The sequence below is a fragment of the Lactuca serriola genome, chromosome 2 (genome assembly GCF_051521515.1).
Source record: "Lactuca serriola cultivar US96UC23 chromosome 2, Lser_US96UC23_V15, whole genome shotgun sequence".
In the NCBI taxonomy this organism is placed as follows: domain Eukaryota; kingdom Viridiplantae; phylum Streptophyta; class Magnoliopsida; order Asterales; family Asteraceae; genus Lactuca; species Lactuca serriola.
Window position 1 is genome coordinate 197634785 of NC_136409.1, and position 13641 is coordinate 197648425.

The 13641-nt window shown below is 32.9% G+C and overlaps 1 protein-coding gene across 1 annotated transcript; it reads right to left on the minus strand.

Moving 5' to 3' along the window:
- Window positions 1-470: 470 nt before the first annotated feature.
- LOC145088021 (uncharacterized) lies at window positions 471-3355 on the minus strand. The gene is made up of 8 exons (XM_079026209.1): window positions 2919-3355; window positions 2596-2807; window positions 2271-2488; window positions 1935-2178; window positions 1759-1863; window positions 1490-1672; window positions 1210-1411; window positions 471-1102 (listed from the first exon to the last, which is right to left on the minus strand). The coding sequence occupies exons 1-8, from the start codon at window positions 3133-3135 to the stop codon at window positions 615-617; spliced, it is 1869 nt and encodes a 622-aa protein (XP_078882335.1). The 5' UTR covers window positions 3136-3355; the 3' UTR covers window positions 471-614.
- Between the last annotated feature and the right edge of the window lie 10286 nt (window positions 3356-13641).

The window sequence follows — 13641 nt, forward strand, 5'->3', positions numbered from 1 at the left end:
TCTTGTTCGTCCTGGGCCTTTAAAAATATTTCATTTTTCAGAACCAATCCTGTTTCTAAAGACATTATCTTTACATTACGGTGTATTATAAGAATGCCTCTTGTGTTTTGTGAATACAACTCACTTTTTCTTTATTTAACTATTCAAAATCAAGTTTATTTAAAATGATTAAATGGTTTAAATGATAATAATGCCTAAAAATCGGACAATCCCTTAATATCTTTCCTCTCATATTTTAAGGAATTAATGATTCTACTAAGGATGTTTAAGAAAATAACGAAATTAAAAAATTAAGGATATATAAACAGTTTTAAAAGTTATAATAATTTTTTCAAATATATTAAAAAACTAGGGAAGAAACCCCGCTTTGCGGGGTTGGAAACGCCAAAGTAATGGACACTCTACAACTTTTTATCGAATCAACAAAAAAAATGATAAACACATTAACAAAAATGAAACAAATCAAGAAATGATTAAATGATATCTTGTATAAATAAAAAATGTATACACAATAGGAGTTTGGGCCAAGGGGAATGGGCTATAGACTAACAAAAAAATTAGTAATAACATAAAGTTACACACACCTTATAAGTTCAATACTTGATATATATCTTCTAAATTTGCTTGGTTGGTTTGGTTGTAAGCCCATATCCGAATGGATACAACGGATCATAATGCGAATCACCAACATTCATTGGGAGCTGATCAACAGTCTTGAACCAAGTATGTGCTAGTTTGCCCGTAAAACCATAATCACCATACAGAACATCGGTGACACCTTGGCCTTCGGTCCCTGGAAGCCATGCAGCCACCAAAGCATCCATGATAGGAACATAAGGTTCAATCACAACAGGTCTACCTGAGATTAGGACAACAACACACTTCACCAATGCACACACGTTCATGATGGTTGTGGGCCCAGGTTCTGGTATCGTTAGATTCTGGCTGTCTCCAGCTGACTCCGAATATGGGAACTCACCCGTTACCACAATGGCGTATGAAAAGTTGTTTGACTTGATAAAGTCCGGAGTCGGGTTCTCTACATATATAACATGTGTTGTAGGGTCAACCGTGTTTTTCACAGCAGATAAAATGGTTGTACCTATTATTTATTTCCATCATGAAAATTGAAAAATAGTTGCTTTCATGTAGCTTATTAAACTTTATACACTTATAGAAAAAAGATGGCAACAAAGATTGCATATATACCTCTTGTTATATTGCCACTTTTCCCACGCCATTCAATGGTCCAACCACCACACTGATTACCAATATCATCAGCATGGGTGCCAACTACCAAAATTTTAGTCGACATTTTTGGAAGAGGAAGCATTGGTTGGTTGACAAATTTACCGTTCTTTAGCAAGACTAAAGATTTCCTTACTGCCTCCCTAGCCAAATCTCGGTGATCCTATCCAAAAAAATAAAATCATGTACTTATTATCGATTGGTAATTAAGGTCATCCTTCCAAAAAACGATGATTCCAACCTGCTCTCCAAGATATTTCGCCATGCTTAGATCTGTGAATGGGTTCTCAAAGAGACCCATTACAAACTTGACGCGTAGAATCCTCTTTACTGCATCATCAATCCGACTCATTGGGATGAAATTATTCTTCACAAGGAAAGTCATCTCATTGATGAATTCAGTGTAGTTGGAGCCAATCATCGCCTGCAAAGCTTTTGACTAAATATTAAATAAAACAAAAAAAGACAAAAAGTCTAAACTTATGTTTGCGTATTCATTATTCAACCCACCATGTCTAGGCCAGCCGTAATGCTTTGTTGAATGGACCAAGTGTAATTAGCATGAGGCGGATCTGTCAGCCGGTCAATACCGAAAAAATCTGAGATCACAAATCCCTACAAAACATCCAGTAAAAATGAAAACGTCTCTATGTATATGAGAACTAAAAGACGAGTTTTATAATTACTCTGAATTTGAGAGTGTTCTTTAGAAATCCAGTTATAAGTGGACCATTTCTATGCATTTTGACTCCATTCCAGCTTGAGTAAGAAATCATGACGGTTGTAACACCCTTCCGTACTGCATCAACGTATGGTGGCATATGAATGCTCAATAAACCATGAAAGTTTATGACTGTATTGTTCTCATTGATGCCTCTTGTCGTTCCACCATCACCCACATAGTGTTTGGCGCAAGATGCAATCTTTTCTCTGTATCATGAAAAATCTTAAACCCAATTAATCCACGAAATTAACGCTTGAAAGAATCCAGGGGATCGAGCTTGTGATTAATCAATACTTACTGTCCGCCAACAAAAGGAACACCTAATCGACCACCACTAGGAATGCTTCCTTGAAGTCCAGGTATGATCTCAGTCATGGCTCGAACAATATTAGGATCTTCACTAAAGCTCTCGAAGCAACGACCCCATCTTGGATCTCTACATACCGCAACACAAGGTGCAAAGGCATAGTTGATGCCAGTTGCTCGAACTTCAAGTGCAGTCGCAACTCCAATTTTCTTCACCAATTCAACGTCCCTATTCCACATGCCAAAAAGAAATCTCATTATTAAAGAAAAAACCTTGTTTAAAAAGGATTCAAACGTTAAACAAAACAAAATTCCACTTGCCTGGTTACTCCAAGGCCAATATTATGTGGGAAAATAGTGGCATTATAAACTCTACTATTGCCATGGACAGCATCTATTCCATACATCAGGGGAATACCCAAACGAGACGACAATGATCCTCTTTGGAAATTGTTGATCATGTTAATCCATGCCTGCGGACTCGATGGGTCTTGAGATGAAGGGATTGCTGCATTGGTCAATAAACTCCCTACGGGAAGATCCAAGACTCGTTAAAAAATAAAAAACAAAACCTTTAAATGGATTTTTTAAGTATTTAACAAGAAAAAAAAAATAGGACTAATTGATTTTGAAATTTTACCTATTGAGTAATTCTGCAATACTTCTTGTGTTGCTACACGACTATCAATCTGTGTCATTTGACCGATCTTTTCTTCCAAAGTCATCCTCTTCATCAAGTCCCTTATTCGAACACCTAATGGCTGTTTCTGATCTTTGTATTTTATGTCGGATTCAGCAACGGTAGCCCAAGTATCTATTGCCAGAATTGCAAAAACACACAAAAAAAGTTTCGCCATTTCTTGTCAACTTCAATCATAGATGCACTGCAATTGTTAATAAACACAATAAATTAACACGTGATCGTAGTTGAAAATTTAACTTAAAGGAACAAACTGGACGAATAATTTTTTAGACACAGGGACCTCTTTGTTCGCCATTGATATGTAATCCGTTTAACACGGCCAAGCAGTTTGTATCATAATCAAAATCCAAAACAAGAACCAATATCCAACTCAAAACAATCAAAACACTGCTAATAATCATAAACCATTCGTAACACAATGCACAAACATTTACCCATTTGAAAGATTTCACGTCAAAGACAAATAAAAATAGAATGCGTGGAACTTACATGAATGGATGGAGTGGAACTCATTGGACAAGAATAGGTGATATTTATAGACGAGTGAAAATTAAAAAAGCAAACCCATTTAACATAACCTTCAATTATTGCCATCAAACCATTTCTCAAATTACATAATTTTATTTTTTTCCTTATCACTTCACTTCACTTCACTTAATACATGATTACGAAACGGAAGTGCTATGCATCCACGTGGCAGGTATTTTCAATTTTGGGCATTTTTGCTATTTAGTTTGTTACCGTGTAGTTTTTAAGGTGGATGGAGTCACCTTCAAGGTCGTGGACCACTTCAATTGACATGTCGACATGGGCAATTAGATGACTCTTTCATTTTGGAGATATTTCCTTATTTAAACCGTTATTTGAAAGTTTAAGAAGCTACTATGCACAATTAAAACTTTAGTGGCCGTTTAAAACTCAAAGATAAAAATTGGTCGGACTATAATGATATTATTATATAAATCCTTATTTTTGAGGTTATTTAAAGACCTAAAAATAATTTATGGTCTTTTGAGTTTAAACCAAAAGTTTTTTTTTTTACCAAAAAACCACATAAAACTTTGGGAAAATGACTTATGAAGGTAAGTAACTATTTCAATTGTTCACATATAGGTAATATTCTTTTTTTTGTTCTTATTAATGGAACAAACTTGTTAGTTTTGTTCATATTAAGGTAATATGACCGGCTATTACCTGTTTTTGCTTATGTGGCAGCCATCTGGCACATGAGTTGAATACGTTGCACCTACATGGCTTTGTGCTTATATCATCTTCGTTTACAGTATTAGAAGTCATTCAATTACACCCGATTTTGAACCCTAGATCTACGATGGCTTCTTCTTCCTCATCTTATTCTTCAAAACGACCAGATGATTTTCAAGCTGATCATCCATGTGATTGCAACTTACCATCTCGTGTGAAGACTTCAAGAACCCCTGACAATCCTGGAAGAAAATTTAGAGTTTGTCAAAACTCGATGGTAAGCTGAATACGTTCCAACTTTCTTCTTCTCCATCTTGTTGAATACCCTTTCTTCTTTTTCATCCTTTAACCTAACATTTTTTTAATTTTTCTTCAAGAATGGAAAAAGTCCAAGCTGTAAATTCTGGCAATGGCTGGATGAGGATGAAGGGAGGATAGATGGAAGAAAGCCTTACTGGAGGAAACCAGAAGAAAGCTGTAATTTAACCTTGAAAATTTGCACTTTGGAGAATGAAATCAGCATATGTAGAATGAAGATCGAAGAAGAAAAGAACACCAATTTTGTTAATAGACAGGAATTGGACAAAGTCAAGTGGGAGTTGTTTACTCACAAATTGGCACTGATTTTGTTATTTGTATTGTATGTGAAAATGTGGATTTCATTGTAGTTCATGATGTATTAGGGTTAATGATGTAGTTTATGATTAAAACATGACTGGTATTAAAATGATGTACTTTATGTATGTTATGAATGGATGTTTTTGTTACATGTTTTTGCTTCTGAAGTTTTTGTTACATGTTTAGAATGAAAAGTAATTAAACACTGGAATGGAATGAAAAGTAATTAAACACTGGAATGGTATACATTGAAACATTGGAATGTAATATAATATAATCTAACATGGGAATGTAACATTGGATTCCAGGAAACATTGTTTACAAAACAGTGGAATTAAACACAGTTACAGATGCATTACTGCCAAAAGGTACACATATTACTAGACAAAAGATTCCCAGTCAATGATGCCAAAAAAACAACAAATTATCAAATTCTAATCCAATTCCATTGGTTTATCACAACTACTCCCCTCTTTTCCCTCCCACTTCTTTCTTATTTGGATTTTTGTGATTCTTTCTGAAGGTTTCCTTCTTCTCTTTCCCTGTAGAACCTGAAATGCTGGTACTTCCATCATATGCTCCTCTTCCACTGGATCTTGGACTGCAGCCTGTCCTTGGTCATCTTGTCCAACTGGATCTTGAATTACTTCAACTTCAACCTGTTCAACTTGATCTACATCTCCAGCCTGGTATTCACCTTCTTCAACTTCAACTTCAACAAGTGCTTCAACATGTTCTTCAAGTTCAACCTGTTCTTCAACCCCTCCAACTTCAACCTGTTCTTCAGCTTCAACCTCAAGTTGGTCTACATCTTCATATGTATGATTACCCTCTTCATAATCAACTTCATAAGACTCCACCTCACTATCAGGCTCCCTTTGAACTTCACTGTCACTATCACTTTCCAAATCAACTTCATAAGACTCCACCTCACTATCAGGCTCCCTTTGAACTTCACTGTCACTATCACTTTCCAAATCAACTTCTTGATGCAATTCAACCTTCACTTTACCTGTTATGAAATAACTCAAATGTTAGAATTAGAAGCTGTTTTATTGTAATCAAAAGGTAAATGAGGAGAAATACCTTTTTTGTTGGCTTTTTTATTTTTTAACTTTGACTTTGGATTTGAGGATTCCCCAATTGGTTTTTGAGGACATTTTGCTTTATTATGCCCTGATTCTCTGCATATGCTGCATCTCATAACAATTCCCCTTTTTGAGACTGTATGCTTATTGCCTTTTAGTTCATTCTCAATCTGATCCCTTTTCCTTTTTGTTGATGGTCTTCCTGGCATTCTTCTCATTTTGGGAGGCAATGGCTTGATGTAATCCACATCAGGCCACATATCACTACCATTTAGTGGCTTAATGGTGTACAAGTAGGCATTACAAAACATTCTTGTGGTCAACCATGGTGATACATAGTCCTCTGGATCCCTATTGAGGTTTGAAATTGCAGCATATGCATGTACACAAGGGTAACCAGTTAATTGCCAGCCTCTACATCCACATGTTTTCTTACCAAGGTCTACAGCATATGCATCTTGTAAAAGTCTCACTTCAAATTGTTGATAACCAGATGGTACAACTCTCCAAAATCTGTCCACATACACTTAAATGTAAGTATACACAATTGAATGTCAAACATATAAGTTGTAAGTATATAAAAGGTATTCAATCACTAACCTTTGAAGTGTCTGAATCTTGGACAATTTCAGTCTGATGGTAGGACATATGTTTAAGTCTCCCCAAGAACTTCCCTTACTTTTTTGTATACACAGTCTCTCCATCACATAAATTCTAATTTCCTCTAACATAGTGATTAGAGGTCTCTTCCTGGCAGCTGCAATGATTGAGTTAAAACTCTCAGAAACACCATTTTCATATGCATCACATGCCCTATCAGTTTGAAAGAATGCTTTACTCCAAGTTTTAGGGTCCTTCTCCATTAGATGATCATATGCTAGTGGTTCTATCTTCTTGATTTCATTCATGTGTTGCTCAAATTTAGCCTGGGTAGTAGAAGCAGCAGCTCTCCAGAAAAGTGTACTGAACTGTTGACCCTTGAATTTTTTCATGAAATTAGCACATATGTGTCTTGCACATTGTCTATGCTCTGCTGCAGGTACCCTTTCCTTGACAGCCTCAAGTAATCCCTGTCAGCATTACAAACAAAACATAAACTTCATATAAATTAAGTATTAAATAAAGAGACCATATAAAATCATTACTTTATGCTGGTCTGATATTAATGTCAACCCATGTCCATTTCCCATTCCAATGTCATCAAGGAGAAGGTCAACAAACCACTTCCATGTTTCCTTACTCTCAACTGCAACCACAGCCCAAGCAAGAGGGTAGATATGGTTGTTTGCATCCCTGCCTACTGCAGCAAGCAACTGACCTCTGCAAACACCTTTTAAGAAGCAGCCATCTAGTCCAATTACCCTTCTACAACCTTTAATACATCCATCCTTCACACCTTTTAAACATACATAGAACTTTGAGAAGTAAGTGGCTCCATCAGGCATGGCATCTACATCCATCTTCACTGTTGATCCAGGGTTAGTCCTCCTTAGCTCTTCTCCATAGCTCCAAGTTTTAGCATAGTGTTCCTTTAAAGTACCCTCTATCTCCTTAAATGCATACCTCCTTGCATTTCTGCACTGTCCCACACTTGCAATCAAATTAAATGTCTTGCTAACTTTAGCCTTCAATTTCCTCACACTCATTTTTGGTTTCTGGAGAAGCTGATTCATGAAATGATTACCTATCCATTTATAGGTAACAATGGACCCAAACTTGAAGACTCTTGAGCAATTGTGGTTATCAATTAAAGATTTAATCTGGAATGACCTTTCATTGCTCATCCAGGTTGCCCACAACCTAAAGGGACAGCCTTTATTATTCTTGTTCTTCTTACCTTTACAACACTTCACCAGTAACCTGTTATGATCACTTTTTTCATACCACAAGTCATACCCATTCTTCACTGCATAATTGGTTAGACATAGCTTCAATTGCATTGGGGTTGCAAACTTCATACCTAGAATTGGCATCATCTTATCCCATGCTTGGTTCTCATCATGGACAGGGAATACAACCTTCTCATCTTTTCCATCATTAGGTTCATCATCATCACTAAGCTTACCTGAAAGTTTGTTTAAAAAATCGTCACCAACAGTTTTGTTAAAGATATGGACTTCTTCATCCTCTTCATGCTCATATGCCATAATACCATCCAAGTTATCATCTTCTTCACTATCATCCTCTTCTACATTCTCATCCTCTTCTTCACTATCATACCCATTACCATCTGATAACACCTCATTTTCAGCCCAATCAAGGATTGGATCATTTTGTTGGTCAATGTAGACATCCAACTCAGCTTCAGGAGTATAAGTAGCTTCAACAAACTCCCAATAATCAGCATCACTGTCGATTCTTATAATACCCTCACCTAAGGTTTCCTTTCTACTACAGTAGTACACATTATCACAACGTCCATTTGTTAAATTCCTAAGCCACAAAAGAAACTCTTTGTAGGAAAACCCTCCAAAATCGACATCATGCACTGTTATCTTTTCGAGGTCTAAGTATTTCAACGGATTTCGGGCAAATACTCCACTGTAATGAACATCTATAGTTAAATACATACCTGTAGGTGATTGGGACGCCATCTTACAGTCGACTTCAACACGTGATTATGATGAATTTGGTGAATCGAATCTACAATCGGTGATTATGTTGAAATTGAACGTATAGAGCCCTAATTAAATGAGAGAGGGGAGTAATGGCCACGTAAGAATCCACGTAATTGAACGTATAGAACCCTAATTAAATGAGAGAGGGGAGTAATGGCCACGTAAGGATCCACGTAATTAGTTTTAAATGAGTAACACTGAGTAAAAACGATGCAACCGGTTAAAACGGGCAAAAACAGGTAATAGCCGGTCATATTACCTTAATATGAACAAAACTATCAAGTTTGTTCCATTAATAAGAACAAAAAAAAGAATATTACCTATATGTGGACAATTGAAATAGTTACTTACCTTCATAAGTCATTTTCCCTAAAACTTTTTCAATCTTCTTTCATTTTGGCATGTTATCCGTTTCATAAGTCACCGTCCGGTAATAAATTTATTTTTCCGGAAAAGACCCTCACCCTTTTTCCAAAAAAAAAAACCATCCTTCTTTTTTTCTTGAAAAACCATATAATGAAAACTTTTTAATTTAGCGAGACTTTTGTTTTTGCTTAAAATTACCATATTCTTATTTTTGTTGCTGCTTATGGTACTTTTGATGGTGAAAAATAATATAAGTTTGTTCGTGCTTGTTAAAATGATAAAGATGGATATTCCATTTTATATGTGATTGTTTCATCCAATAAAAGCATATCTCCTTATCCCTATTTTAATAAAAGATTAAGTTTAATCTGATATTGACAAGTGTTATATAATTAGAACCCCTCATTAGTGTTATATCATTTATCATGCCACTTGTCAACCTATTAATTATTCATTTCAAATTTCAAATTTTCCACTCTAATATTATTAAATTAATAATTGATTCTTCATTTTAAATTTCAAAATTTAAAATTTCTCCCTTTAATTATATTAAATTAATAACATTAGATTAAAAAATAAAATAAAATAATATAAATTATAAAATGATATAACTCCACGTATTTATTTAAACCAACGATTATAATTTTATATAACTAAAAAAATATCTTTTAAGTAATAATTTATTTAAAATAATTCATTAATGATTTTGATTTTTTAATACGAATGCTTAATTAGTTTTATAACCGTGGTGATCACGGGTTATAAACTAGTTATTCTAATAAAAGAATATGTTTATTTTCTTTTTATCATATGACATTCTATTAGACTCATAATTAATATCAAGTCATTTGTCAACCTATTGATTCTTTATTTCAAATTTTAAAATTAAAATTTTTCTCACTAATTAAATTAAATTAATAACATTATAATAAAAATTAAAATAAAGTTAATACAGATTATAAGGTCATATATTTATTTAAATCAACGATTATAATTTTATATAACAGAAAAATATCTTTTAATTAATAATTTATTTAAAATAATTGATTAATAATTTTAAATTTTAAATTTAATTTTATAACCGTGAGGGTTAATTATAAACTAGTATATGATACGACGCATGTTTTAACGATAGAAGAAAATATTATTTATGTTTGGAGTGGACTAAACCAATGATACATCAAGTGATGACTAAACTGAATTAAGAAAGGGAACATTTTTACTTATAAGAAAAAGGTCACTCTTATTTTTATTTCACAACTAATAATAATAATAATAATAATAATAATAATAATAATAATAATAATAATAATAAGTTATTCTATTCACCCCGCATTGAATTTCTTATTTAAAGCAAATAAGAGATAATGTAAAAAATATATTATTATGTATGATTTTTTAAGACCTAGGACATCAATATTATCAACTATGAAGGTTAGTAGTCTATTGACAAAATTGCAAGAATGGTCCCTGTGGTTAGGTCGAAATTGCCACTTTGGGCCAAACAGGTTTGTACTAGCACTTATAGTCCAAAAGTTTTCATTTTCTTGCCACTTTGATCCATTTTACTTTAAATTTTTTGATAATGACCATTTTGCCCTTTCTTTTTTACTTTTTTAGATTTTTTTATTTATTCAAATACTTTTATTAAAAGAAAAAGAAAAATGAAAATACATCTCTCTCTCTCCTTCTCCCCCCCCCCCTAAAGTCTTCTTCCACCTCTGTGTTCTATCGTTCTTCTTGTTTTCCTTAAACCCAAAAATTGAAACCTCAATTTCTTCAATAATCGACCCCCTAGCAACATTGTTAGTATCTCCCGTCCTTTCCTTAACCATCCAACCCCACTGATGGTGGGAAGCACGAGTTTTTCGGATTAACAAAGAGGGAGCGATTTCTGAGGTAGAGGTGACCCAATCTTATGCTTCCATGGAAAATCGAATGTCTTAGGTATTCCTTTTCGATCTTGTCGTCAGCTTCAGTGGTATTCCTTTTTGATTAAACGATGAAGTGGGTGGAGGAAGATGGAACATCAATGGGCTGATGAACTCCAAATTCAACATCACAACTTTTCTTCCCCTTCTTATTATCCCGATCTGATCAAGATTAGGTCAACTCCAAAAGAAAGACTCCCCGTTCTCTCCCTTTTCTTTCCTTATTTCTATTTAGTCGGACACCAAATTCGAGATCCATCTGTAAATTTTTTCTCTTCGGAAAATCATATCTAACACCCGTTGCTTAATGTTCATACTTTGGAGGCATCTGGTTATTTTCAAGGTAGTATTTAAGAGCTACACCCCCCAACAAATACCTTTACCTCCTATGCTGTGAGGGACGATAATGAGGAAGAAAATCTAGTGGTGGCTGTGGAAACTACGGTGGAAGCTAGAGTGGTAGGATGGTGAGAATGGTGATGATGTAAGCTGAAACGATGATGAACATGAAATGGGGTCGGAGATGGAGAAATGGGGTCTCAATGATTTTTTTTCTTTCTAAACTCACCAAAACCAAAATCTATGTAATCTAATGTTGCGGTTATGTGTTGTTTATTTGTGGAGATTTGTTTTGATTCTTGTGTGGATTTACAAATCTTGAAAATCCAAATTAGTTTGCTCCTGAGTATAAATATGGGTTCTTTTGAGAGAGGGGGGGGAGAGAGATGTATTTTTCTTTTTCTTTTTCTTTTAATAAAAATATTTGAATAAAAAAAACTGAAAAAGTAAAAAGAAAGGGCAAAATGGTCATTATTAAAAATTTTAAAGTAAAATGGATCAAAATGGCAAGAAAATGAAAATCTTTGGACCATGAATGCTAGTCCAAACCTGTTTGGCCCAAAGTGGTAATTTTGACCTAACCATAGGGACCATTCTTGCAATTTTGTCTAGTCTATTTGATATGATTTAAGTGGTGTCTTTGTCTTTTAAAAGAACATTTACTCGATCTCTTTTATTCTTTGAATCCTCTATTTAGTAATGAATGCTATTGAAAATAGTAACTGTGAACGATTGCTTGAGGTGGATTGATCAAGAAGAGCAGAGAATCGGCATGGCCGAATATTGGAGCCATGTATTATATTTCCATGCATGTTTCAAATGGGTAACCTACCTAGTGCAAACATACCTGGTTTGAGTTCTTTGCATTTATAGCGAAACAAAGTCTCGTGTAATTACCTTACCTAATGCACCCAATTGGTCGATTTGAGTTCCTCACGATTATAAGACAACAAACTCTCACATATCAAATCAGCTACCTACCTAGTGGACCCAACTGGCAATAGGAATTTTGAGTTCCTAAGTCTCGTCTTGTTGTCCTCTCTCTCTCTCTCTCTCTCTCTCTCTATATATATATATATATATATATATATATATATATATTAGTTTATAACCCGTGGGAACCACGGTTATAAAATTAATCAAACTTTTATACTAAAAACTCAAAATTATTAATAAGTTATTTTAAATAAATTATTAATTTAAGAGATATTTTTATTAGTTATGTGAAATTATCATCATTGATTCAAATAAATATATAAAATTAATTTTTAATATATATTAGATATTTTTTATTTGTGAATTAATAAAAACAATAATTTAAAATTTAAAATTTAAAATTTAAAATAGAATCACATTAATGAGGAGGTGTAATAAATTTAAAATGGAAAACTAATAGATTGACAAGTGGCAACACATTAATTAATATATATATATATATATATATATATATATATATATATATATATATATATATATATATATGGTTAGGTTCATTTGAGACCACCTATATTTTGTGAGACCGTGAGACGTATTTTTTTATTTATTTTTATTTTTTTAGTTAATTCAAGTTCCGAAAATAATATTTAAAAAAAGAATTTTTTGATTTTTCCATTTATTTTGCATTTTAAAATTATTTTTAGAATATGTACAGTGTAATATTCTATTTAGAATATTTCACATATTTTTCAAAAAAAATGGAATTTTTTTAATTTTTTTTAGTTAATTCAAGTTCTGAAAATAATATTTAAAAAAAGAATTTTTAGATTTTTCCATTTATTCTGCATTTTAAAATTATTTTTTAGAATATGTCACACTTATTTTTCAAAAAAAAAACGGAATTTTTTTTTATTTTTTTTATCTTTTTTAGTTAATTCAAGTTCCGAAAATAATATTTAAAAAAAAAATTTGGATTTTTCCATTTATTTTGCATTTTAAAATTATTTTTAGATTTGGTCTCACGGTCTTACAAAATTAGAATGGTGTCAAATGAACCTGAACCTATATATATATATATATATATATATATATATATATATATATATATATATATATATATATATATATATATATATATATCCAATATACGTCCTAATGTTGTGTTCGTTTTTAGAAATAACTTTTTTTAGCCCAAGCATACTCTTTTCATATTCTTTGTCTATCTTCATTAATTCTCACCTCTCATTTACTTTTCGTTTCTTTCTTTCTCTTTCCCCCAAAACAATCACCAGCCAAAGTCTCCATTAGTGTTCTTCAAGATTTTATTTTCATGTTTGAAGTAGGCTCTTTCTTTAGCTTTATATAAATCATTTTTAGCTTGTCTGGATTTTCAGGTTTTGATGTCGTTAATGTAGGTAATATATTTTGGTTTAGTTAATTTCCCTACTCTTCTTCATCCAACTTAATAAAGCAAGAATCTTTTAAATATCGATAAATGGGATGTTTCTTTCTATCTAGCTTATTTTTTGCTTTCTTGTACTGTGCTTTTTTTCATTTACGT

Coding starts and splice junctions, on each gene's coding strand:
- LOC145088021 (XM_079026209.1), bottom strand. CDS start 3,135: ATGGCGAAACTTTTTTTGTGTGTTTTTGCAATTCTGGCAATAGATACT. Junction 2,489..2,595: donor GCCTTGGAGTAACCAGGCAA/GTGGAATTTTGT, acceptor GAATTGGTGAAG/AAAATTGGAGTTGCGACTGC. Junction 2,179..2,270: donor GTTCCTTTTGTTGGCGGACA/GTAAGTATTGAT, acceptor TTCATGATACAG/AGAAAAGATTGCATCTTGCG.